Below are 27,880 nucleotides of genomic sequence, written 5' to 3' on the forward strand. Positions count from 1 at the left end.
TATTCAGGGTTGATTTTCTTTAGGATTGACTGGTTTGATCTCCTTGCTGTCCAAGGGACTCTCAAGAGTCTTCTCCAGCACAATTCAAAAGCATCAGTTCTTCAGTGCTCAGCCTTCTTTATGGTCCAACTCTCACATCCGTACATGACTACAAGAAAAACCACAGCTTTGACTATACGGATCTTTGTCAGCAAAGTGATGTCTCTGCTTTTTAATACACTGTCTGGGTTTGTCAGAGCTTTTCTTCCAAGGAGTAACTGTCTGTTACTTTCATGGCTTCAGTCACCGTTATCTGTACAACCATGTTCTTTTCAGTTTACCATGCCAGAATTATGAATTCAGCCTATTGCTGACTCAGCTGTATTATTTAATGCCATAAAGCTGATGACAAGAGGGCCGCTGGGACAGCAAGGTCTGCTTTTCTTAAGCGTTCACTAAGAGTCTGGGCCTGTGTTGTCTCATTTAATTCACTCAGCAACATGGGCAGTACTGGTATTATGCCCTCCATTTCACAGATGAGGAAACTGAGGCTCACAATTTAGTAACTTGACCAAACCAAGGTCACAGTGCTAGCAAAGAACAGACTAAATGATTTCAAAGCCGGCTGTCTCCAGAGCCTGTGCTCTCATCCTCTGTGACATCTGACGTTTAGTGCCATCAGAGATCAAGTTCAAAACCTGAAGTGCAGACTGACTCAAGATGGGAATCTAATCAGGTGCCATCTGAACTACTGCTGTGTCAATCACAGGCAGGGGGACTGGTGGGAGTACAGTGAGCCACGAATCAGGGCAAGATTCTGTACAGAGGGGGTGGGGAAAACATCCCTTTCACTGAATGCTGAACAGTGCTATACCTGGTCAGTGTCAGCCTTGAGTGGTGATGGTGTCCACCTGAGGACTCAGAGAAGGTTTCCTTGGGGAGGCTGCCCATTACTCCAGTTAATTCCCTAGCAACGCAGCCACTCAGCCAAGAAGGGATTTCCTTGAAACGTTTCAGGCGGTCTTGGAGTAAAAAGGTACTTACTATGAGTAGGAGGTACTTCAAACTACCCTTGTGTGGGAAAAGCAGGATGGGGACACCAAAGAGATGAGGGGCGTAAAGATATCTTTTGTTTGGATTCTGTGATGTTGGTGACTTTTCCGACAAGTGGCCAAAATCGCTAACTGGCAAATTTCTCCATTCTAACACCAGCCAGGTCACTCACTGGAAGCCTCCAAATAAATCTTTCAGTTCATTTCAGTTCAGTCACTCAGTCGTGTCCGACTCTTTGCGACCCCATGAATCGCAGCACGCGAGGCCTCCCTGTCCATCACCAACTCCTGGAGTTTACCCAAACTCAACGTCCATTGAGTCAGTGATGCCATCCAGCCATCTCATCCTCTGTCATCCCCTTCTCCTCCTGCCCCCAATCACTCCTAGCATCAGGGTCTTTTCCAATGAGTCAACACTTCACGTGAGGTAGCCAAAGTATTGGAGTTTCAGCTTCAGCCTCAGTCCTTCCAATGAACACCCAGAACTGATCTCCTTTAGGATGGACTGGTTGGATCTCCTTGCAGTCCAAGGGACTCTCAAGAGTCTTCTCCAGCACCACAGGTCAAAAGCATCAATTCTTCAGCGCTCAGCTTTCTTCACGGTCCCACCTCTCACATCCTTACATGACCACTGGAAAAACCATAGCCTTGAGTAGACGGACCTTTGCTGGCCAAGTAATGTCTCTGCTTTTTAATATGCTAACTTATATGCAGAGAAATAAATCTTTAGGCAGAAGTTATTTTTAATTAGGAAGTTTATTTGTTCTACTTTTGGGAACAAACCCCATAGCTTCCTTTGTTGCTGTAAATACTGAGAGTAATTCCAAGATAGTTATATTGTTGAAGTTCTTAGGCTCTTCCTTAGGCATGATACATTATTATTTTGTGAAAGGGAACTGTATCTGTCACACAAAGAAAAGAGAGAAAGCTGAATGTGTTTGTGACAGCTCAAGAATAAGCTGCCGACACTGGAAGAACAGAAAGGCCTTGAAGGCTGGAGCTTCCACTCTGAGCCCACCTTAGCACGCTCTACTCTAGACCTGGATGAGGCTGGAGGAGTTTACCAAATGGGTGTGACCTAGGACCATCTGCCTTTGAGAAAAACAAGGAGCAAAGCAAGAATGTTTGCGTAGGAATTAGGACACCTCTGAAAGTTCTAAAAGCTAAAATGGAGCTCTGGGAAACTGCCACTCTTAAAACACAACTCTGCATCCCTCACGGGCAGGCGGTATGCAACTGGGAGACTGCCCCTGTTTTTGTTTGCTGGGAAATGTCTGAGGTGAGCACAACATTTTAGGAACCTCTAGTCGATTACCTTTCGATTTTCTTACTAAGTCATCAAGCGACAAAAGACTTGGAAACTGCGTGTCACACAGCTTAGGCAGAATCTAGTTTCACAAGCCTCACTGTCCAGCTGACTGGCCAGTTCTGACCAGTTCGCCCCCTCCTCTGCCCCCCACAATCAACGGCCAAGCAGATGATGACACAGTCTGCCTGACTCCCTTCAGAGAAGCTGATGGGGGAGGGTGGGCCAATGGGATCCTTCCTCCTTTCAACTATCACAGGAGATTCCAGCTCTGATAGCAGGAATCTATGGGGTCTTACCAGATGAAAAAGTCAGTCACTAACTAAAATGAATATGCAAAGGTGCTTATTCCCAATACAGTAATATGCAGGCGGTCAAATCATCTGTCATTTGAGTTAATTTAATTATCAGACCACATTTAATTATCCAATATAAAATGTAAATAAAGTGAAGGCCTGACAGCACATACTAATTACGTTCATTATAATAATTAAATGGGAAGGAACTTAGAGTCATGAAAGTACTATAAAATACAAGGAAGCTTTTGATTAAAATTTTTTTAATTAGAAACTGCAACCCTACAGGAAACAGATGATTGGTTCTATCAAGGATGGGGCATTGCTTTTATTATCCAGGTTTCTCTTCTAAAGTCATCCTTGGTATCATGGGGCTTAGTCCTTCTAGTTAATAGACTAAATGGTGGCAAATAAAAAGTGCCAATGCTTTATGCAAAGCAGTTTACCTAATAAAACAGCCTTCAGTTGCAGCAGGAGTTCAGGGTCTCCTGTCTTATAAAGACACAAGCTGTTTCCCTGGAAGGAATAAAAGATCCTCTGTGGACAAACAGGCCTGCAAATTAACATGATTTCTGCCTGATGATAAGGAAACAGTAAATCAGTTGAGCATCGTAATTTCTCCTCTGAAATTTCTCAGATTTAAAGAAAGTGGCATGAGGTTAAATAAATTCACTTTCATAATAACAGAAGTGAGGCAGAAAGGGCATCAGGACTGCCCACCAGGAGACTGGGTTCTGTGAATACTTGCTGGGCAATTCCTGTTCCTTCTCTGAGCCTCAGTTTCTCCAATTCTTTATGTCATTTCAGGGGGCTTATTTCACCTTGTTGAATCCCAATACCTCACCTGTCTGTGAGGTAGGAATAATTCTTCTGCTTACAGCCTCAGTGAAATGCTAATGAGGAAGGTCCAAGAGACAACAGATATGAGGGGTAGTAGAAAGAATTCTTGGATGGCATCACCAACTCAATGGACATGAGTCTGAGTCAGCTCTGGGAGATGCTGAAGGACAGGGAAGCCTGGTGTGCTGCAGTCCATGGGGTTGCAAAGAGTCCGACACGACTGAGCGAGTGAACAACAAAGCATTCTATGAATGTAAGAGGTAATGCTTAGAAACGGCATCTCCTTAAGGTTCAGTGTCTCAGTGGTTGACAATTACTATCATTTCTAGCAATTTCTGATTTCTTCTCTAGCTGATACCTAGTGTTAGTCTCTCAGTCGTGTCTGACTCTTTGCGACCTCATGGACTGTAGACCGCCAGGCTCTTCTGTCCATGGGATTCTCCAAGCAAAAGTACTGGAGTGGGTTGCCGTTCCCTTCTTCAGGGGATTTTCCCAACTCAGGGATAAAACCCAGATCTCCTGCATCATAGGCAGATACTTTACTGTTTTAGCAATTGCATTAGGACTGAACTGACTTCTCTGACCTTCCATCAAATCAGAAGTGGATGTCCAGGTAAGATTCAATCTTTCTGGGAGGCAAGGTGTTGAGAAAGGAGTCTGGCCTTTTTTTTTTTTAACTTTTCTAACTTCTTACTCATAGTGAACTTAGCTCTCCACAATTATCTCTAAACCCCAGAGCATCTTCTTCCCTGACTGAGAAGCCATAGGGTCTCTGTCTCCTCCTTGCCCGCTTGCTGCTCTCTCTGCCACTGAATCTGCTTTTCTCTTGTTTCAACAGGCCCAGGCATTACTTTGCCATCAGGTCCATGTCAGTTTTAGCATGCCATTTCCAAATACCAGTTCCCCGACCCCACTCCTCACTGACTCTGGTGAGCCCAGGGACACTTAGAGATGTGTTTTACCTGCCGGGGAGGAGAGCAGAAAGAGTCTCTGAAACCCCACACAGTTCAGTAAATTCATCACAACACAGGTGATTTAAGCAGAGAGTTTCAAACCATCCCTAAACATGAGTGCGCTGAAGGAACTAAACCTTTTGCTGTAGAACTGTACAGTAAAATATCATCACACACACAAATTACTCACCTCTTTACAGGGCAGGAGATAGTGTCATAATAAATAGTAAATGACTTAGGTAGAGAGCAGAAAACTTTTAGGTAAACCATGGGCTGGCTACATAAGATAAAGTCATGGAGCCATTAAAAGTGATACTCACAAAGAAGGGTTCTGATATAATGTTAAGTGTATAAAGCAGGCTAGGACTGTATATACAATATGACCTCAGCTAGGTAAAAGTGTTCATAGAGGGACAGAATGTGGGTGAAATGAGTGAAGGAGTCAAAAGGTACAAACTTCCAGTTATAAGATAAATAAGTTCTGGGGATGTAATATACAGCATGGTGACTAAAGTTAACAATACTGTATTGCATATTTGAAAGTCGCAGAGAGTACATCTAAATGTTCTCATCACACAAAAAAAATTAACTATGTGAGGTGATGACTGTTAACTAAATTTATTGTGCTAATCATTTTGCAACATAACCATGATCAAGTCTTCACACTGTACACACTTAAAACCAATACAATGTTATATGTCAATTGTATCTCAATAATATTAACGGCCAAATGTTCACAGAAAAGAGACTGCAAGGAACCTGCCAAAACGGTAACAGTGGCTGTCTCAACAGTGAGATCAGGAATGACTGGGACTCTGCTTCCTTCTTTACCCTTGCTTATCTTTTTCATGATGAGTAAATGACCAACCTAGACAGCATATTGAAAAGCAGAGATATTACTTTGCCAACAAAGGTCTGTCTAGTCAAGGCTATGGTTTTTCCTGTGGTCATGTATGGATGTGAGAGTTGGACTATAAAGAAAGCTGAGCGCTGAAGAATTGATGCTTTTGAACTGTGGTGTTGGAGAAGACTCTGGAGAGTCCCTTGGACTGCAAGGAGATCCAACCAGTCCATCCTAAAGGAGATCAGCCCTGGGTGTTCATTGGAAGGACTGATGCTAAAGCTGAAACTCCAATACTTGGGCCACCTCATGCAAAGAGTTGACTCATTGGAAAAGACCCTGATGCTGGGAGGGATGGGGACAGGAGGAGAAGGGGACGACAGATGGCTGGATGGCATCACCGACTTGATGGACATGAGTTTGAGTGAACTCTGGGAGTTGGTGATAGACAGGGAGGCCTGGCGTGCTGCAATTCTTGGGGTTGCAAAAAGTCGGAGACGACTGAGTGACTGAACTGAACTGAACTGGAGGGACACTTTTGTAACCAAAAGAAAAACTTTTGAAGGGAAATGGAATGCAGTTTAGTAGGTCAAATGGATACACATGAAGAAAAGATAACCTAACAGGAGATGTTCCTCCTTGAGTAGCTTGTGAGAGACTCGTGAACCTGTGGGGCCTGGCCTGCGGGAAGGACACATCTGTCCAGAGGTGCGGCTGGGGAGAGTGCTGTGTGAGTGCTCCCACGGTGGGAGAGGAGAAAGGTCTGCCCTCTGGGCAACGAGGTCTGTAAAAGAGGAATTTTTCTATGTGTGACACTTACTCTGGCAAGGGTCCTCATTTCCTGTATTTTAATCATGGAAATCTTTCAGGGATGGACTGCATATTCTTTAACCCTCTTAGAGGGAAGGTATACAACACACATTTTGCCTCCATGCTCACTCAGGGTCAGCACTGGGGGCATCAACAATCATCTGGGGAAATAAAACACTGGGTTAGTGTCCCTGTGAACCCCGATGGCTACACCTGCTAAGTCCTTGGGCTTGTCTTGCTTCTTCTAACTTCTTTCTCCTTATCACACAGGCAGTTTCATCAGCGCTTAGCGTGTAGGTTCTCACCTTGTATTTGGCTCTGGCACTACAACTATCTCCTGTCCTTCTCCTGCCCTGATCTAGATTACTGCTGCTGCTGCTAAGTCGCTTCAGTCGTATCCGACTCTGTGCGACCCCATAGATGGCAGCCCACCAGGCTCCGCCGTCCCTGGGATTCTCCAGGCAAGAACATTGGAGTGGGTTGCCATTTCCTTTTCCAATGCATGAAAATGAAAAGTGAAAGTGAAGTCACTCAGTCATGTCCGACTCCTAGCGAACCCATGGACTGCAGCCCACCAGGCTCCTCCAACCATGGGATTTTCCAGGCAAGAGTACTGGAGTGGGGTGCCATTGCCTTCTCCCGGTCTAGATTATTGCAGGCTAATAAACCTAGTAAGCACATTTATTACAGAGTTGCCTAAAATAAAAAATTAGGAAACTTGGAGTGAGGGTTGTTTGCTGGCCTTTTTCTCAGATATAATCCACACAATTAAAGTTGCTGAGTAGGAGGCTTTAGATAAATTAGGTTTTCAGGAATTACAATCTGATATGTTATGCCATAACTCTGTTTTTTAAAATAAGGAGAAATAAAGTATATTATTATTGTTATTTTTAAAATAAAATCTGTAAAACAGATTTCCCAACATTTTAAGGCAACAGAACCCTATTTACAAATGAAATCTTGCTCAGAAACCAAATAAAACAGTTAAAAGCAAAAGTATTCTGGATGATTCAAGGGGGTAAGGCCCAAGCCCTGTCTTCTCAGGCTCCCCTCCAATACCATCTGGCACCCTATTAAGCACCTCGGCAGAAGCCAAAGACCAAGAGCAGTTTCATAAAGCAACGGACGCTATTTCATAAAGCAACTGATGCTATTTGCAAAGTGATGCAAGTTGAAAGATGTTATCTATTTCATCCAAACAAACAAACAAAATGAATAAAGCATCAGAATCTACATGGTAAGGGAGGAGACACTTCTCTGTGGCTTAACAAGAATATTTGATGAAAAATATTTTATTTTTATAGCTCTAAGAGGAGGTCCTCGTGCTGATCTAGGGCTGATCACGTCTTTCTAGAGAGGAGAAGCCAGAGACATATCCCTGGAGCCTACCTCAGGGGCCTCACACAGAACAGATGGGTTCCAGCAGGCTCGCCTGCCTTTTCTCACTCCGATACCTCACACTCTCAGGGCTGGGGAAGTCTGAGGAACGTTCCTGGGCCCCTTACCTGGTTATCTGGGTGGTTGACAGTGAAGTAGCCCACACAGACGATGACCTCATGAAGGAGGCTTTCACAGGAGACGCGGCTGCAGTGGCCCAGCAGGGAGCTGGCGATGTGCCGGAACGCAAGGGACAAGCCCTCTGCCCCTACGATAGACTGCAAAGACAAGGAGCAGTTAGAAGTCCGCAGCCAGGGAGAGCCAGAGCTGCAGCAAAGCTCTGCACAAGTCACAAAGCAAGCCTGGCCCTGTGCACTTTGTGCCATGCTGCCAGGAAAGCCTATGAAATTTTGAAAGCACAATGCTTAACAGCTCAGTTCAAGGATTCTTGCTCTAATAAGTGACTGTAATAAATGCAACACTTATTAACCTGAAAAAAAAAGAAAAGAAAATAGAGCATAGCAGACCAGATGCCTGTAACTATGTGGATCAAGATGTTATTCACCTAAAGCATGAGTATTTATCCCATTTTTAATGAGGTATTTTTTTTTCTCATTGCACAAATAGTCTCACTGTAGAAAACTTGGAAAAATTTAAAGATATTAAAATTCACCTGCAAATCTACCATTTAGCTAACTTCCAATACTTTTTTTTTTTGAAGGAGAAAAATATTTTCTCATATTCAGGGATTAAAATACAATTCTAATTATTTACTTAAGTTCAAAAACAAAATAGATATAAATAACAACTAGTTGTTATTCAAATAGCTCCACAGCTCCCAAAAGAATGTAAAAAATCCCCAACAAACACCTCCCCCCCAAAAAAAACAAACAGTGAAGCCCCCTCGGTTACGAGGCTTCTGGGATCCTTTCTCAAGACAGGCAAGGGGCTGCCCGTGGTGGGCAACGCGGGAGGAGAGCCTGAGTCTGTCTGTGCAGCCTGAAGCTTCTATTTAATAAACATGTCAAACAGACAGAGCGACAGGAGGGCAAAGGGGAGAGGCGAAGCCCACAGAATACACTCGCAGCCTGCACTGGAATGGAGCACCACTGCTGGCCTGTGGGGTATGGCAGCGTTTTAAACTCGTCTCTTGATTGGAGGTCTTGGCTGGCTTGAACCAGGTCAGATACGGTGCAGCTTGGAAGTTTCAATGAATTCACTCTGCCTAACCGTGTTGTGAAACACAGTCTTTTTAATTAATGCTGTTGAAACGAAATTACTGCTAAATTTTAAGAGTGCCTTCTGCCTCAGTTTCATTGCATTGAGACAAAATGTTTTTCAAGCCCCAAAGAGACTTCAGGAGGGCCTCGATCCTTTAAATCAGGAGTGACACCTTCTCAGCTCAGCCCTTATTTAATTAGTTGTGTCCAGCTTGCTGTGACCCAGTGCCCTCTGTTTAACCTTTACTGATAAGAGCAGGTCAAGGGGCATGCAAGTTTGAATATAAAAATTAAACCAATTTTTCAAGGAAACCATATTTCCTTTTTAGCCAGAATTAATTGCCAAGTCAGTACATTGATTTGTTTCTTGAGACCACCTTCAATTGTAAAAACTGTCAAAGAGTATGCAATATACAATACCCGGGATCTCAAGGCCATCTGTGCCAATATGAATTCAGAGTGAAATAAAAGTCTTTGCTGAAGGGAGAAAAATATTTTGACAGCCTTATTAGTATACAATGAAATGGAACCAGTTAAGAAAATATTCTAATGGATAACCTTTTGTTACCACTATGCAACACGTTGTCACACAAAACAATTACGTAGGTTTATGGCTCTGAAGAAAGGTACAGGAACAGTGGGAATGCGGCACTCAATACTTAACCTTCTGATTCAACACCTGCAAGATGCAACATTGGGTAAATTCTTTACCCCTTTGGAATCTGAGTCAGTCTACAGGGCCTACTATGTGCTAGCTTTGTTGTTGTTCGGTCGTTAGGTCGTGTCTGACTCTTTGCAACCCCATGGGCTGCAGCACACCAGGCTCCTCTGTCCTTTATTGTCTCCTGGAGTTTGCTCAAATTCGCGTCCATTGAGTCCGTGATGCTATCTAGCCATCTCATCCTCTGCCATCCCCTTCTTCTCTTGCCTTCAATCTTTCCCAGTATCAGGGTCTCTTCCGATGAACTGGCTCTTTGCATCAGGTGTCCAAAGTATTGGAGCTTCAGCATTAGTCCTTCCAATGAATATTCAGGGTTGATTTCCTTTAGGATTGACTGGTTTGATCTCCTTGCAATCCAAGGGACTCTCAAGAGTCTTCTCCAACACCACAGTTCAGAAGCATCAATTCTTTGGTGCTCAGCCTTTGTCATGGTTCAGCTCTCATATTACTATGCTGACAAAGGTCTGTGTTGACAAAGCTACGGTTTTGCCAGTAGTCCTTTACGGATGTGAGAGCTGGCCCATAAAAAAGGCTGAGCACTGAAGATTTGATGCTTTTTAACTGTGGTGTTGGAGAAGACTCTTGAGAGTCCCTTGGATTGCAAGGAGATCAAACCAGTCAATCCTAAAAGAAATCAACCCTGAATCTTCATTGGAAGGACTGATGCTGAAACTGAAGCTCCAATACTTTGGCCACCTGATGTGAAGAACTGACTCATAGGAAAAGATCCTGATGCTGGGAAAGACTGAAGATGGGAGTAGAAGGGGATGACAGGACGAGATGTTTGGATGGCATCACTGACTCAATGGACATGAGTTTGAGCAAACTCTGGGAGATGATGAAGGACAGGGAAGCCTGGCATGCTGGTAGTCCATGGGGTTGCAGAGTCGGACACAACTGAGCAACTGAACAACAACTCACATCCGTACATGACTACTGAAAAAACCATAGCTTTGACTATATGGACCTTTGTCAGCAAAGTGATGTCTCTGCTTATTAATATGCTGTCTAGGTTTGCCACAGCTTTCCTTCCAAGGAGCAAGCTAGCTAGCACAGTGCTTTTATGTAGTCTCATTTAATCCTTAGGCTTGTGAGGTAAGTGTTTTTAATCTCTACTTTAAAAATAAGAAACTGAAGTTTAAGGACTCATATGACTTGTCTCGGAGAAGGCAATGGCACCCGACTCCAGTACTTTGGCCTGGAAAATCCCATGGATGGAGGAGCCTGGTGGGCTGCAGACCATGGGGTTGCTAGAGTTGGACACAACTGAGTGACTTCACTTTCACTTTTCACTTTCATGCATTGGAGAAGGAAATGGCAACCCACGCCAGTGTTCTTGCCTGGAGAATCCCAGGGACAGGGAAGCCTGGTGGGCTGCCGTCTATGGGGTCACACAGAGTCGGATACAACTGAAGTGACTTAGCAGCATGACTTGTCTAAGGTCATACAACTTGGTAGTGTGATGGCTCAAAGTCAGGTCAGTCTGACTCCAGACCCAGAGGTCTTGATGAGGATGTTTCTCTGTAACAGCTCTGCAGAGATGCATTGCTGTGATACACTGGGACTCAACCTGTTGACATGTCTCACGTTGTCTTGTCTAACCTTTCAGAGGGTCAGACCACTGATCTCATTTCAGTTTTCTTCAGTTCCGTTGATCCTTCCAGGCAGTTCATAAACTGTCTCCCAGATTTTTTCTGAGGTCAAACCCATATTGTATCTAAAATCTCTTTTTCTGTGTTTGTTATACTTGATCTTAGCCAAAAGGCTGAGAAGTGATCCAGTGCTTATTATAAACACAGTTGCTAAAATCTCACTTTTGACAATAAGTTGTTTTAATGAACTAGAATATGAGCTTCTCTGACCATATCTATCATAAAAATACTTTTCTCCCAAACTCACCCATCGCTTTACAATGCAAATATTGTATATTTGTACCACATTTACTTGAGCACTGCACACTTGATCAGATGTCTATCTACATCAATAATGTCTGTGTGGAAAGATGTTTTTGCTTTAGCATGCTAAACAGACTACAGTGGTTGGTTAAGAAAACAACCATAAATCTTTGCCAGTCCTCCCTTTGAGAGAAGGGACCTATGTCTTCTCTTGAATCTGGAAAGCTGTAACCAATAGAGTATGGCTGATATATAACTATAGCACTTCAGAGGCCAGGTCATAAAAAGCCATACAGCTTCTGTCTGGTCCTTGGGGAGCACATGTTTTCCAGAAGTTTCCTCTCAGGATACTCCTACCGAGAACACAGACACAACGATGTTCTGAGAAGCCCAAGTCACGTAGCGAAGCCATATGTAGAGTCTACGGCCAGCAGTCCCGGTGAATCCGGTCTTTGAGGATTCCTGGGCATAAAATATGAGAGTGAAGGAGCCTCCAGCTGATTTCAGTTCCCAGCTATCTGAGTCAACCTGCTCCTTCTCTCCACACTCTCCACCCCAGGATTCGAGCCCTTCAGCGGAAGCCCTACATCGTGGAGTAGTGACGAGCCACCTCTACTGTTAAAAGCCCTGCTGGAACTGCAGACCCACAGAATCTATGATCATGATAAAATGGTTGCTGTTTACCCCACTAAGTTTGTTTTTAAATGGATAAAAGTAACTGGTGCAATAAGGTAATCACTGGTAGATGTATTAAATATTAAAGGCCCTGAGGCTAGCAATTCCAGGCATCTGGGTCCCTGCACATCCTGACGTATGAGAGTAAGAGAAAAACACGTGCTGGACTCTGAGCACCAAAAGGATGGCAGCCAAGAGGAAAGGCCCCCGCAGGCCTTCCTGGCCCATGGTTAAGGGGAAAAGGGAACCTGGAAACAGTGTCTGGGGAGAGAATGAGAAATTGTGATGGCAAAATTGACTAAAATAAAAGAAGACAGGGGAGTCAGGGAAGAGATCAAGAAAAGAAGATACAGCAGGGAAGAATTAAGAGAAATACAGAGTAACAGGAAGGACAGAGGAGAAAGAAGCAAAAGAACTGTTGGGTACCAGCCAAGAAAAGACATTCCACTCAGGAGGTGGGCATTTCACTCTAAGAATGGCTGAAACACTCCTGAGTCACCTTGGTATCTTTCCTGAGGTTGAAGCAAACGTGGTTCAAGTAGGGGGTATATTTTGGGCTTGATGAGGCAACGAGCTAGAGAGGAGAAATCTTGGTTTTTATCTTAGTTTGGCATGAAGAGCTCCAGAAATAGATTTTACATTTTTCTCACATTATTGGCCATTGTGCCTAACGGCCCTGAGGGAGCAGAGCTGGAAGGAGTTGCGTGGTTCTCCTTCTGAGTGAGGCTGGACAGGCTGTGAGCTCATGGAGGTGTGAGGGTGGGGCAGGCACCTGGGGCTCCCTGACACTCAGAGTGACTGATGGAATGGCCCACTTAATGGAAATGCTCGTGTATGAAGTGGAGCCCCCTGCAGCAAAATAAATCCTGGTCAGAAGACCCATAAAACCAGAAACTGAGGAATACTTTTTATTTGTTATTTGCTTTTCACAATCCCTGGTAACAAAAGAAATCACTCTAGTTGGATCTAGCCCATGGGTAGCCTGTTGGTCCCCATATTCTGAGGACATAAAATGAGCATATCTTGATTTCCAAGCTGTTTCCAGATACAACATAGTGGGGTTGAGTCTTCATAAAACACAAATGTTATGTTCAACCCAGAGGCCAGAGCTACTGGCATTTTCTCTTGTTAAAGGTGCAGCTGTAACCGCTCGGAACTTTACATATTGTGTAGTTACCACCTCAGGCTAGTTTAAGAGCTTTGAAAACTGAAAAGCATTAACCCCAAGGAAGAGACTTCTGTTCTTGGGAGGGATAAACTAACTCTACAAAGTTGAAAGATACTGAATCCAGTGGTACAATTGACTCATAATTTCCAGCTGTCAAGAGAACAAGAATTACATTTGTCACTAGCTACAAAATAGAAGTGTTTCTTCCATTTTGCCATGGCCAAAGACCACACTTTTTATACGTCTGTATCTCTGTAACCTTTTTCCCTTTAAGCAAAGCAATTCATCTAAATTATGGGTTCATCATCTGCCAAGTTTGTTCCTTTTTTAATGAAATCACTTGACAGTTAATAAACTGAAAGAGAAAGTCTACTCCTTGGGGCTTGCTCTGTTCCAAAGGTTCAGTGTTTTTGAAAATTAAATTTCCTACATGAAAAAAAATCTGTTTCTAAGCTGACAGTCTGGTGTTGCAGCACAAAGCAATTTTTCTTTCTTTAGCTATAAAAACTTAATTTATAGGGGTTTGCACATTTAACTATGCATGTACTTTACATTGGACACCAGTCAGTTAAATCACCCATAGAAAGTCATCAATCAAAACAATTTATCTAATTTTGGTTCTGCTTATATAAGAAACCATTACTTTCCTTAATATTTAAATGTTTATAGGATGATAATGGTTTTTCTAAAGAAATCAAGACAGAAGATTTGTAAGTAGCAGAGTGGCATAGGCTGGGCTTCATATAACCACGGGTACCAGTCCTGGCTCAGCTATGTGTAGCCCTGGGAAATTACTTAACTGCCAGCATTCCCATCTGTAAAATGGGTATAATAATATTTTGGAGGGCAGTCATGAGAATAAATAAGAAAGCATATGCAGAGCACTTAATACAGTTCCCAGAATATAGTAGCTTAATAAATAGCATGTACTGTAATTCCCGTTATTGTAGCTTATTCCTGATACTCCACTCCAGGAGAAGAACCTCTCATCATATCTACATGAAATTATTAACTCTTGGTTGGTTAACCAACTCCTGGTACCTGGAAAGCAGGCAGATCAAGAACTGCGAAGCTGTTGAAGAAACGCAAACTCTGGATGGCCACTTGGACTGTGCTCTGAGCATAGCTCTCCTTGGGACTCGCAGCGCTGGGGTCTGAGACCGTGCCGTGGAAGAGGGCGCAGTAGAGCATGTGCAGAACTCCAGCCAGGTCTGTGGCCTGAAGAGCAGCTGCCAGCCCTGTGGGATCCTGGCGATTATCGTCAAATATGCTGTACGACCTGACAAAGAAACGAATTCAAGTCTTTAAGAGAAATCTACTTAAAGGATGTTAGCATTTTTACAGGTCAAATGGAACAAGACAAGCAGACCGTTAAAAGCAAACCATGTGAGTTGTGTAGGGAGGTAACAAGAAACCTCAAGGAATAAAGGCAGCCCTCCCCCACCCCGGTGCACCGTGGCCTGCCCTTTTCTCCAGCTGGGAGGCCAGGCTGCTGCGCCAGTGGCAAGGGAGCACGCTGCGGCCAGTGCTGAGGCCGCTATTGCCCCTGGGCCCTCTGCAGTCTGGGCAGCCCCGCTGTGTTTAGACTCCAGGTCTGCAGGAACTGGACAGAGTCCATGAGAGCTGCTGAGACTCGGAAGTCAGGAACACCATGGCTTGCTTTCTGGATACACTTGGGGGTCTTCTCAGGGGAAGCAGTTATCAGGAAAGCATGAGGCCTCAAAAACCCAGCAGTGTGCTGGTATACTGTGACAGGGAGACACTTCAGCTGCTTTTGAAGGCACAGTTCTGTCCTCAAGGAGCACTGGAAGGACAGGTTGCAGGGGCCAGATTGCCAAGAACAAGCTGGTGCTGGATTAGCTTTATACAAACCACCTTGGAGTCAGCTTAGCAACAATGGCAGGCAATGCTCTGGATAAGCAAGAAGCAGTGGTAGTGGCAAACGATTCCTAAAGTCAATGGGAAGTGCTGTTGTTCAGTCGCCACGTCGTGCCATGATCCCACGGACTGCGGGCCTCCCTGTCCCTCACTATCTCCTGGAGTTTGCCCAAGTTCATGTCCATTTCTTTGGTGAGGGTTTGTTAAATTTGTCTCACTCTTGAACTCAGGTATACATGAAGTATCTAGTGACCATGAGCCTAGAGTTTAATAAGTAAGTGCATCTGGCAAGCATTCATTCACCTCCTTTTCCCCCCTAGAAACTACATCCAGGTTTCTCTCCCCTTCTCACAGCCAACATGCTTCAGGTGGGGCCCCCTTCCTATTCACTCTGGCTCAAGGGTGAATAGGTCTAAGGTAAGGGGTATATTCTGATCTGAAAGGGTACATTCTATTTCTCTGATGGTTCAGCAAGGTTTGGGGATGGCACGTGTCACTGTCAGAGCTGATGGAATGGAGGGAGATTTTTGTGCTGAAATGCCTGGAGAGAAGGCCTCACTTTTTCTCCCAGGGTCTGAATCGGAGACGGAAGGTCGGTAGCTGCAGCGGCCATGTGCTCTACCCACTGCACAAGTGCTCAGGTCTTAGTGTTGTTCCAAGGGGGTCAGTCACCTTCCTTCATGGGACAACATGTCTTTACGTTTCTGTCACAGGTTGATGCCCTTCCCTACTTTCAACACTAACTCAGGTTCCTCCTGACCTTCCCTTTTCTACTGTTATTGTTCCTTTCAACAGGAATCTAGAAGAAGAGAGAGGCACTGAAGATCTACGCTTATCTTGTACACTTGCCCAGAAGCACAGAAGAGATGCCACTAAGTAACTACAAATTTGAAAGTGCTGGCTGGCAAGCTTCTAGTATCTTGTCTGGTTTTCTAATCCATAACTTATCCCTAAAGGGATTATTTTATTCATTCTGATTTGCTAGTCTCATCAGAGTTTTCTTCGTAACCACAGCACGCACTTCCTGACTGTGCACTATTGCTGGGATGGCTAAGAGCGTGGCATGACGCTGACACTTGTTCTCTTCTCAAGAGCAGCTCTTATGAAATACCACCGTCTCAGCTGCACGGCAGGACCTGCTAACTCCACGCACACCTTCCACCGTGCCGCATTCCTAGTTCCTCACAGTTGGTGGAGAACGTATGCTTCTCCTGATTGCACGCAGGACACAACTGAGACCCTCAGAGATTCAGTGAGATGTTTGAGGTCATAAATATTTGTCAGTGGCAAAGGCAGGGGTACCACCAAAAATTCTGACCCTTTAAAGGCGGTGCTTTGTCCAAACACCAAAACATTAGGCCAAATAGGTGACCTCTTCTTTTATCTCCATGTGTTCTCTTAAATTAAATCTTGGGATAAACTGTTAAACAAGTTACACAGACTGTAATGTAATTCTGTATCATCATAGAGAGACATCTTCTGTCTTATGGGACTCAATAAAAACAGAAAGTTAAGAAATGTTATTTATTTGCTTAGAGATATATTGAACCTTTACACAAACTGCTAGCTAATGTCAGTTTAGTTTGCCCTTCCTTCCATTATAGCCCTAAGAGTTAGGGGTCAGACCTTGACTAAAGACTGAGTAGAGATTAATCTCTCCAAGTGGAGATTAATGTGCCTGAGTTTATTATATAGATTCCAAAAAGGGGTCTGTGTTTGTTTAACCAATGCCTTTTAGAACCAATGACAATCAGAAGACATTTCTCCCTAAAGTTAATTTCTAATAGGCTTTCAGAAGCTTGGAGCTGAGTGACATCATGGCTGGTGACAAGAGTTTTTCTGCGATTTGCTCTGTGATTCAGCATGGTGACCTCCCTCTTACTGCCTGTGCTGTTTTTAACCTGATTATCATCATATTCAAATGCAGATCTTCAGGGATACAGCATTATCATTTAGATCACTTCGTAATAGTTACTCTTTGCAAGCATTTTTGAAATGATATGACTTCACTGCTACTATTTCTTCAAAAGAATAAATTTTTTAAAAAGGCAGCAAGTGAAGATCATAGTAGTTTCTCTTCTCTCCACCCCTTCCCCACTCCCCCTGCCCCCCCAATTAGGAAAACACGAAACTATAAAACAACATAACTCAGGATCTTTTGCAATATTCTTCTGATGAAATAAAAATGCTGATTCGGAAAAGTCAAGGCATTCAAGAACTCAGATGTGGAAATGGTTCAAAATGTATATAATATTGCTTTGTGGAAAGGATGATTCATTTCAAAGTGAGACTATAGGATATACAGAGTGGAGGGGAGAGAGAGGGCTTGTTGACTTCATTTGACTTCCACAGGACAAATGTAGACCTGAAAGGACTTTAGAGAATGTTTACTTTTGATTTAGTCTGAAATACAGATAATTTGTCCATGAACAGGCCACTGGCTCCTGTTGGTCTTAAATGTCAGCTATAATCACTTTAAGCCTAAATGTTTATAATAAAAAAGTAAAAGGCCTTATTCATATCAGGCACAGGTTATAAAGTTTTCTTTTCAAAATACATGGAAGATATGAAAAATCAGATCTGAAATTTTATATGTTACACCCTAAGATATTCTCAATTTTACTGGATTTTAAAGTGTTTTTGGTCTCTAAAATTAGGTATACTCATTTCTGTTCATTAAAAGTTACATACAATCAGTACTCCTGCACAGTTCTTGAAAACCCTACTTTGCCTTAAAGGAGAGTATAGCTAGGCAAAGAAAGCAGTAATTTGTGTGGGTATGAATCAAGTGCCATCCATTCCATTTCTGAGATTTTATTTTTTTATTATTTTTTTTTTTTACATTAAAATTTTTTTTTTTATTTTATTTTTAAACTTTACATAACTGTATTAGTTTTGCCAAATATCAAAATGAATCCGTTTCTGAGATTTTAAACTATGTATTAGGTCCTATTTGGCCCAAAAAGGCAGCTCTGAGAGTTGCAGACACTATAACCCCCCTTCCCCACTTGTTCTTGGCTTGCTGGTATCTTGGTTCTTGTATCCCTGGTCCCAGATTTCTGGTGTGGTAACAACCACCTTGACGCCCTTCAGTGTTGGTGATCTTCTAGACAGCTCTCTGAGCTTCTGAGATTTGGCCTTTGCTCCCTTCTTTAGATCTAGAATCCCTGAGGTATCTTGTTAGAACCTTCCGTTTTAGTCTCTGAACCCAGAACACTCTGCCCAAATGTTTGCATAGGGCTTGGGGTGGACGGAGTTAAGTCACTGTCCCACCCAATGATGAATGTGAACTTCACTGTTCAAAGAGAAGTGAATTATTTCTTAGAGAGGTATTCCAGCTGTGGGGTCTTATGTACTGGGATAGTCTGAGAATCAGACTCTGTGGTGAGCAAAAAGGACATGATTATCTGTCATATACTCTTTGCTTAAAAAGCCAAAGTACCTGTGCTCCAGGAACGATGACCACCTGTAATGCAAAGTCAAGGAAGACCAGGCCCTTGCCTTACAGAAGGTTATAGTCTAACAGGGGCCTTTTCATACTATTCCCTATGTCACTCAATATGTCAGCAAATTTGGAAAACTCAGCAGTGGCCACAGAACTGGAAAAGGTCAGTTTTCATTTCAATCCCAAACAAGGGCAGTGCCAAAGAATGTACAAACTGCCATACAACTGTGCTCATTTCATATGCTAACAAGGTTATGTTCAAAATACTTCAAGCTAGGCTTAAGCAGTATGTGAACTTCTAGATGTACAAGCTGGGTTTAGGAAAGGCAGAAGAAAGACAGCAAATTGCTAACATCCTTGGGATCACAGAGAAAGCAAGGGAATTCCAGAAAAACATCTACTTCTGCTTCACTGACTACACAAAATCCTTTGTATAGATCACAACAAACTGGAAAATTCTTAAAGAGATGGGAATACAAGATCATTTTACCTGTCTCCTGTGAAACATGTATGCAGGTCAAGAAGCAACAGTTAGAACCTTATATGGAAGAACTGACAGGTTCAAAATTGGGAAAGGAGTACGTCAAGGCTGTATATTGTCATTCTGCTTATTTTTAGCTTATATGGAGAGTATATCATGTGAAACGCCAGGCTGGATGACTCACAAGCTGGAATCAAGATTGCTGGGAGAAATATCAACAAACTCAAATATATAGATGATACCACTCAAATGGCAGAAAGTGAAGAGGAATGAAAAAGCTTCTTGATGAAGGGGAAAGAGAAGAGTGAAAAAGCTGGCTTAAAACACAACATTCAGAAAAATAAGATCGTAGAACCCAGTCCCATCACTTCATAGAAAATAGAAGGGGAAACAGTGGAAACAGTGACAGATTTTATTTTCTTCAACTCCAAAATCACTGTGGATGGTGACTGAAGCCATGAAATTAAAAGATGCTTGCTCCTTGGAAGGAAAGCTATGACAAACCTAGAGAGCATATTAAAAAGCAAAGACACCACTTTGCTGACAAAGGTCCAAATAGTCAAAGCTATGGTTTTTCCAGTGGTCATGTACAGACGTGAGAGTTGGACCATAGAGAAGGCCTAGTGCCTAAGAAGTGATGCTTTCAAACGATGGTGCTTAAGAAGACTCTTGAGAGTCCCTTGGACAGCAAGGAGATCAAACCAGTCAATCCTAAAGGAAATCAACCCTGAACACTCACTGGAAGGACTAACGCTGAAGCTCCAATACTTTGGCCACCTGATGCGACAAGCCGACTCACTGGAAGAGACCCTGATGCTGGGAAAGATTGAAGGCAAAAGGAGAAGAGGGTGACAGAGGATAAGATGCTAAGATAGCATCACTGACTCAACGGACATGAATTTGAGCAAACTCTGGGAAAGAGTAGAGGACAAGGAAGCCTGGCATGCAGCTGTCCATGGGGTCACAAAGAGTCGGACACGACTTAGTGACTGAAGAACAAGTAGGCAGGTATATGCATCAGTTTGCTATCGCTGCTGGAATAAATCATCACAAACTAGCTGTTCAAAGGGTTTCCCAGGTGGCACAGTAGTAAGAATCTGCCTGCCAATACCGGAGATGTGAGTTTTATTCCTGGGTCAGGCAGATCCCATGGAGTAGGAAATGGCAACCCACTCCAGCATTTTTGCCTGGAATAGTCCTTGGACAGAGCACTACAATTCCTGGTGGGCTACAATCCATGGAGTCCAGCTGGACAAGACTGAGCGACTGAGCAGGTACACATGCAAGCAGTTGTTGAAAAACAACTCAAATTTATTTTCTTAAAATTCTGGGAATCAAAAATCCAAAACAAGCCTCACTAGGCTAAAATCAAGGTGTTACCAGAGCTTTGTTCCTTTTGGAGGCTGTAGGAGAGAATTTTTTTCCTTGGCTTTTACAACTTCTATAGTACAGTGCATTCCTTGGTTCCTGGCCCTTTCTTCCATTTTCAATGTCAGCAGCACAGCATCTTCAAATACCTCTCTTAACACTGACTTTCCTGCTCCCATCTCACTTATAAGGACTGGCCGCACTAAGCGCAGCGGTGGCTGCAACCAGCGCACTAAGCGCGGCCAAGAGGAGCTACCCCACGTCCAAGGTCAGGGGCAGAAGCCGGGAGGACCCTATGCCCCAAGGGCGGCGGCCAAGAGGAGTTACCCCACGTCCGAGATCTGGGGTTGCGGCGGAGAGTGCCAGGCTGCGACGGCGCAGGAAGGGCCGAGAAGAGCTACCCAAGTCCAGGGTCAGAGGCGGCGGCCGGGAGGAGCTACCCAACGCCCCCACATCTGAGGCCAGGGGCGGCCGCCGGGAGGACCTACCCCACGTCCAACGAGCAGCGGCTGCGCAGGCGCAGAAGGGCCCAGAGGAGCTATCCCACATTGAAGGTCAGAAAGGGCGGTGGTGAGGAGATACCCCTCATCCAAGGTAAGGAGCAGCGGCTGTGCTTTGCTGGAGCAGGCGTGAAGAGATACCCCAAGTCCAAGGTAAGAGAAACCCAAGTAAGACGGTAGGTGTTGCAAGAGGACATCAGGGCAAACACACTGAAACCATACTCACAGAAAACTAGTCAATCTAATCACACTAGGACCACAGCCTTGTCTAACTCAATGAAACTAAGCCATGCCCTTGGGGCCACCCAAGACAGGCGGGTCATGGTGGAAAGGTCTGACAGAACGTGGTCCACTGGAGAAGGGAATGGCAAACTACTTCAGTATTCTTGCCTTGAGAACCCCATGAACAGTATGAAAAGGCAAAATGATAGGATACTGAAAGAGGAACTCCCCAGGTCAGTAGGGGCCCAATATGCTACTGGAGATCAGTGGAGAAATAACTCCAGAAAGAATGAAGGGATGGAGCCAAAGCAAAAACAATACCCAGTTGTGGATGTGACTGGTGATAGAAGCAAGGTCCGATGCTGTAAAGACCAGTATTGCATAGGAACCTGGAATGTCAGGTCCATGAATCAAGGCAAATTGGAAGTGGTCAAACAAGAGATGGCAAGAGTGAATGTAGCAGCGAACTGAAATGGACTGGAATGGGTGAATTTAACTCAGATGACCATTATATCTACTACTGTGGGCAGGAATCCCTCAGAAGAAATGGAGTAGCCATCATGGTCAACAAAAGAGCCTGAAATTCAGTACTTGGATGCAATCTCAAAAACAACAGAATGATCTCTGTTCGTTTCTAAGGCAAACCATTCAATATCACAGTAATCCAAGTCTATGCCCCAACCAGTAACGCTGAAGAAGCTGAAGTTAAACGGTTCTATGAAGACCTACAAGACCTTTTAGAACTAACACCCAAAAAAGATGTCCTTTTCATTATAGGGGACTGGAATGCAAAAGTAGGAAGTCAAGAAACACCTGGAGTAACAGGCAAATTTGGCCTTGGAATACAGAATGAAGCAGGGCAGAGACTAATAGAGTTTTGCCAAGAAAATGCACTGGTCATAACAAACACCCTCTTCCAACAACACAAAAGAAGACTCTATAGATGGACATCACCAGATGGTCAACACCGAAATCAGATTGATTATATTCTTTGCAGCCAAAGATGGAGAAGCTCTATACAGTCAACAAAAACAAGACTGGGAGCTGACTGTGGCTCAGATCATGAACTCCTTATTGCCAAATTCAGACTTAAATTGAAGAAAGTAGGGGAAACCACTAGACCATTCACATATGACCTAAATCAAATCCCTTATGATTATACAGTAGAAGCAAGAAATAGATTTAAGGGCCTAGATCTGATAGATAAGAGTGCCTGATGAACTACGGAATGAGGTTTGTGACATTGTACAGGAGACAGGGATCAAGACCATTCCCATGGAAAACAACTGCAAAAAAGCAAAATGGCTGTCTGGAGAGGCCTTACAAATAGCTGTGAAAAGAAGAGAAGTGAAAAGCAAAGGAGAAAAGGAAAGATATAAGCATCTGAATGCAGAGTTCCAAAGAATAGCAAGAAGAGATAAGAAATTTCGCCTTCCTCAGCGATCAGTGCAAAGAAATAGAGGAATGGGAAAGACTAGAGATCTCTCCAAGAAAATTAGACATACCAAGGGAATATTTCATGCAAAGATGGGCTCGATAAAGGACAGAAATGGTATGGACCTAACAGAAGCAGAAGATATTAAGAAGAGGTGGCAAGAATACACAGAAGAACTGTACAAAAAGCATCTTCATGACCCAGATAATCATGATGGTGTGATCACTCACCTACAGCCAGACATCCTGGAATGTGAAGTCAAGTGGGCCTTAGAAAGCATCACTACGAACAAAGCTAGTGGAGGTGATGGAATTCCAGTTGAGCTATTTCAAATCCTGAAAGATGATGCTGTGAAAGTGCTGCACTCAATATGCCAGCAAATGTGGAAAACTCAGCAGTGGCCACAGGACTGGAAAAGGTCAGTTTTCATTCCAATCCCAAAGAAAGGCAATGCCAAAGAATGCTCAAACTACCGCACAATTGCACTCATCTCACACGCTAGTAAAGTAATGCTCAAAATTCTCCAAGCCAGGCTTCAGCAATATGTGAACTGTGAACTTCCAGATGTTCAAGCTGGTTTTAGAAAAGGCAGAGGAACCAGAGATCAAATTGCCAACATCCGCTGGATCATGGAAAAAGCAAGAGAGTTCCAGAAAAACATCTATTTCTGCTTTATTGACTATGCCAAAGCCTTTGACTGTGTGGATCACAATAAAATGTGGAAAATTCTGAAAGAGATGGGAATACCAGACCACCTGACCTGCCTCTTGAGAAATCTGTATGCAGGTCAGGAAGCAACAGTTAGAACTGGACATGGAACAACAGACTGGTTCCAAATAGGAAAAGGAGTACGTCAAGGCTGTATATTGTCACCCTGCTTATTTAACTTATATGCAGAGTACATCATGAGAAACACTGGGCTGGAGGAAGCACAAGCTGGAATCAAGATTGCCGGAAGAAATATCAATAACCTCAGATATGCAGATGACACCACCCTTATGGCAGAAACTGAAGAGGAACTAAAAAGCCTCTTGATGAAAGTGAAAGTGGAGAGTGAAAAAGTTGGCTTAAAGCTCAACATTCAGAAAACAAAGATCATGGCATCCGGTCCCACCACTTCATGGGAAATAGATGGGGAAACAGTGGAAACAGTGTCAGACTTTATTTTTCTGGGCTCCAAAATCACTGCAGATGGTGACTGCAGCCATGAAATTAAAAGACGCTTACTCCTTGGAAGGAAAGTTATGACCAACCTAGATAGCATATTCAAAAGCAGAGACATTACTTTGCCAACAAAGGTCCATCTAGTCAAGGCTATGGTTTTTCCTGTGGTCATGTATGGTCGTGAGAGTTGGACTGTGAAGAAGGCTGAGCACCGAAGAATTGATGCTTTTGACCTGTGGTGTTGGAGAAGACTCTTGAGAGTCCCTTGGACTGCAAGGAGATCCAACCAGTCCATTCTGAAGGAGATCAGCCCTGGGATTTCTTTGGAGGGAATGATGCTAAAGCTGAAACTCCAGTACTTTGGCCACCTCATGCAAAGAGTTGACTCATTGGAAAAGACTCTGATGCTGGGAGGGATTGGGGGCAAGAGGAGAAGGGGACGACAGAGGATGAGATGGCTGGATGGCATCACTGACTCGATGGATGTGAGTCTCAGTGAACTCCGGGAGTTGGTGATGGACAGGGAGGCCTGGAGTGCTGCGATTCATGGGGTTGCAAAGAGTCAGACACGACTGAGCGACTGAACTGAACTGACTGAACTGATGATTACACTGGGCTCACCTGGGTAATCAAGACAACACTCTCTATCTCAAAATATTTAACTTAATCATTTTTGCAAAATTCTTTCTGCCATGTGAGATAACACATTTATAGGTTCTGAGATTAGGATACAGATACCTTTGGAAGAGCTATTATCTACCCCCATCCCCAATTTTTTTCCATTGTGGCAAAATACACATAAAGTCTACCATCTTAACTGTTTTTAAGTGTACAATTTAATGGTATTACATACATTCATGTTATACAAGCATCACTACCAACCATCTCCATGACTCATTCATTATGTAAAACTGAGACTCTAGACTCATTAAATAATAACTCTCCATTCCTTCTCCCCCTGGCAACCACCATTCTAGTTTGTGTCCATAATTCTGATCTCTATGTATGCAAGATAAGTGGAATCATTGTATACTATTTGTCTTTTTGTGACTGGCTTATTTTACTTAGCATAATGTCCTCAAGGTTCATCCACACTGTGTATATGGTAGAATTTCCTTCCTTTTTAAGGCTGTGCATTATTCCATTATATGTATATATCATATTTTGTTTATCAATTATGCACTGATGGACACTTGAGTTACTTCCATTTTAGCTATCGTGAATAATGCTGCTATGAACCTGGGTGTATAAACATATCTTCAAAACTCTGTTTTCAATTCTTTTGGATATATAAACAGAAATGGAATTCCTTAATCATATGGTAATTCTATTTTTAATTTTTAAGGAACTGTCATAATATCTTCTATAGCAGATATACCATTTTCATTCCCACCAATGATGCACAAGGGTTTCAGTTTCTCCACATCCTCACCAAAACTTGGTACTTTTTTTATAGTAGCCATTTCAATGGGTGTGAAGGGATACCTAATTGTAGTTTTGATATCCATTTCCCTATACAGATGTTGAGCATCTTTTCACGTGTTTATTGACCAATTTGTACTACTTCTTTGGAGAAATCTCTATTCAAGTTCTTTGCCCATTTTAAAAATGTGGTTATTTTGCTGTTGTTGAGTTTTAGTTTTCCATAGTTCCTGGATATCAGATATCATATAACTGATATATGACTTGCAAATATTTCCTTCCATTCTCTGCATTGCTTCCTTACTCTATTGATATTCTTTTGATGCACAAATAAAAAAATTTTCATATAATCCAATTTGTCTACTTTTTCTTTTATTGCCTGTGCATCTGGTGTCATATCCAAAGAAATCCTTGCTAAACCCAATGTCAGGAAGTTTTTGCCCTGTCTTTTCTTCAAGGTGTTTATCATTCCATGTCTTACATTTAGGTCTCTGATCTATCTTAAATTAAGATGTTAGGTAAGTGCCCAGCTTCACTGTTTCATTTATGGATATCCAGTTAAAAGATTATGCTTTTCTACTCAATGGTCTTGGAACCTTTGTCAAAAATCATTTGACTGTACGTGCAAGGGTTTAAGTTTGGGCTCTCTATCCTATTCCACTGTTACATATGTCTGTATTCATGCCATTACCACACTATTTTGTTACTGTAGCATTGTAGTAAATTTTGAAATCAGGAAGTGTGAGTCCTCCCACTTTGTTCTTCTTTTTCAAAACTGTTTTGGTTATGTGAGATTCCATATGAGATTCCTTGAGATTCCATGTGAATTTAAGGATGGGCTTTTCTACTTCTGCAAAAGAGAGTCTTTGGGATTTTGATAGAAACTGCAAGTAATCTAGAGACTGCTTTGTGTAGTAGTGACATCTTCACAATATTAAGTTTTGTAATCCATGAACATGGGATGTGTTTCCAATTTATGCCTTCTTTAATTTCTTTTGGTAATGTTTTGCACTTTTCATTGCACAAGTCTTTCATCTTCTCGGTTAATTCCTAAGTATTTTATTCTTTTTGATGATATTATAAATGGAATTTTCATAATTTCCTTTTCAGATTATTCACTGTTATAGAAATGCAACTAATTCTTGTGAGCTTTGTATTGTTGTTTATTGAATTCAATTAGTCTTAACAGGTTTTTTCGTGTGTTCAATCTTTAGGGTTTTCTACATATAAGATCGTATCATCTGCAAACAGAAAATTTGTACTCCTTCCCTTCCAATTTCCATGCCTTTTATTTCTTTTTCTCACCTAATTGCTTTGGCTCAAACTTCCAGTACTATGTTGAATAGAAGTGGCAGAAGTGGGCATCCGTGCCTTATCCTGATGTTAGAGGAAAAGCTTGTATTATGTGGAGATAGTTTCTTTCTATTCCTAGTTTGTCGAGTATTATTTTCTTTTCATGAAAGATTGTTGAAATTTATCAAATGTTTTTCTGTATAGATTGAGATGACCATGTTTTGCCCACCTGCATTCTGTTAATGTGATCTGTCAAACTGATTGGTGTACATATGTGGAACCATTACTGCACTCTAGGAACAAATCCCACTTGGTCATGGTGTATAATCCTTTAAACATGCTGCTGAATTTCGTGCGGTAGCATTCTGTTGAGGATTTTTACATCAATGTTCAAAAGGAATATCAATCTGGAATTTTCTTTCTTGTGTCTTTGTCTGGTTTTGGAATCAGGGTAATGCTTGCTTCATAGAGTAAGTTACAAAGACCTCTACTCTTCAATTTTTTGGAAAATTTCGAGAAGGACTGGTGCTAGTTCTTTACACGTTTGGTAAAATTCATCACTGAAGCCATCAGGTCCAGGATTTTCCTTTGGAGACTTTCGATTACTGATTCAATCTCCTTACTAATTACACGTCTATTCAGATTTTCTATTTCTTTGTGATTTCGTCTTGGTAGGTATTGTGCTTCTAGGCGCATGTGTATGCACCACATCTTTATCCATTCATCTGCTGATGGACATTTAGGATGTTTCCATGTCTTGTCTATTGTAAATAGTGCTGCTATGAATATGGGGGTGCATATATCTTTTCAAATGATAGTTTTGTCTGGGTACTGTATATGCCCAGGAATGGGACTGCTAGATCATATGGCAACTCTATTTTTTAGTTTTTTGAGGAATCTTCATACTGTTTTTGTAGTGGCTGTACCAATTTACATTCCCACCAACAGTGTAAGGGGATTCCCATTTCTCCATATCTTCTCCAGCACTTATTATTTATAGAGTTGTAAACAATGGCCATTCTGACTGGTGTGAGGTGGTACCTCATTGCAGTTTTGATTTGCATTTCTCTAATAATTAGTGATGATGAGCATCTTTTCATGTGCCTATTGGCCATCTGTATGTCTTTAGAGAAATGTCTATTTAGTTCTTCTGCCCATTATTTGATTGGGTTGGGTTGTCTGTCTTTTCTGTTATTGCACTGCAGGAGCTATTTGCATATTTTGGAAATTGAGCCCTTGTTGGTTGCATCATTTGCAAATATTTTCTGCCAGTCTGCAGGATCTCTTTCTGTTTTGTTTTACTGTTTCCTTTGCTGTGCAAAAGCTTATAAGTTTGATTAGGTCCCACCTGTCTATTTTTGCTTTTATTTCTAATGCTTTGGGAGACTGACCTAAGAAAACACTAGTTAAGATTTATGTCAGAGACTGTTTTGCTTATGTTCTCTTCTAAGAGTTTTATAGTCTTTAAGTTCTTATGACATTTTGAGTTTTTGTGTATGCTGTGAAGATGTGCTATAGCTTCATTTTATTGATTTGCAT

The 27,880-nt window shown here is 42.5% G+C and overlaps 1 protein-coding gene across 8 annotated transcripts in view; it reads right to left on the reverse strand.

Moving 5' to 3' along the window:
• The window catches only part of SCAPER (S-phase cyclin A associated protein in the ER), a 413,812-nt gene that overhangs the window by 22,846 nt on the left and 363,086 nt on the right, over nucleotides 1-27,880 (reverse strand). For 6 of the 8 annotated variants that reach the window (XM_055556197.1, XM_055556200.1, XM_055556193.1 and 3 more), the window contains 3 exons: nucleotides 14,175-14,412; nucleotides 11,648-11,752; nucleotides 7,583-7,732 (listed from right to left, as the gene is read on the reverse strand). In XM_055556197.1, coding sequence (XP_055412172.1) covers nucleotides 7,583-7,732; nucleotides 11,648-11,752; nucleotides 14,175-14,412 — 493 coding nt within the window. The remainder of the gene's footprint in view (nucleotides 1-7,582; nucleotides 7,733-11,647; nucleotides 11,753-14,174; nucleotides 14,413-27,880) is intronic. The other 2 variants (XM_055556199.1, XM_055556198.1) reach the window with 1 other exon arrangement.

Source organism: Bubalus kerabau, chromosome 19 (genome assembly GCF_029407905.1).
Source record: "Bubalus kerabau isolate K-KA32 ecotype Philippines breed swamp buffalo chromosome 19, PCC_UOA_SB_1v2, whole genome shotgun sequence".
NCBI classification, from domain to species: domain Eukaryota; kingdom Metazoa; phylum Chordata; class Mammalia; order Artiodactyla; family Bovidae; genus Bubalus; species Bubalus kerabau.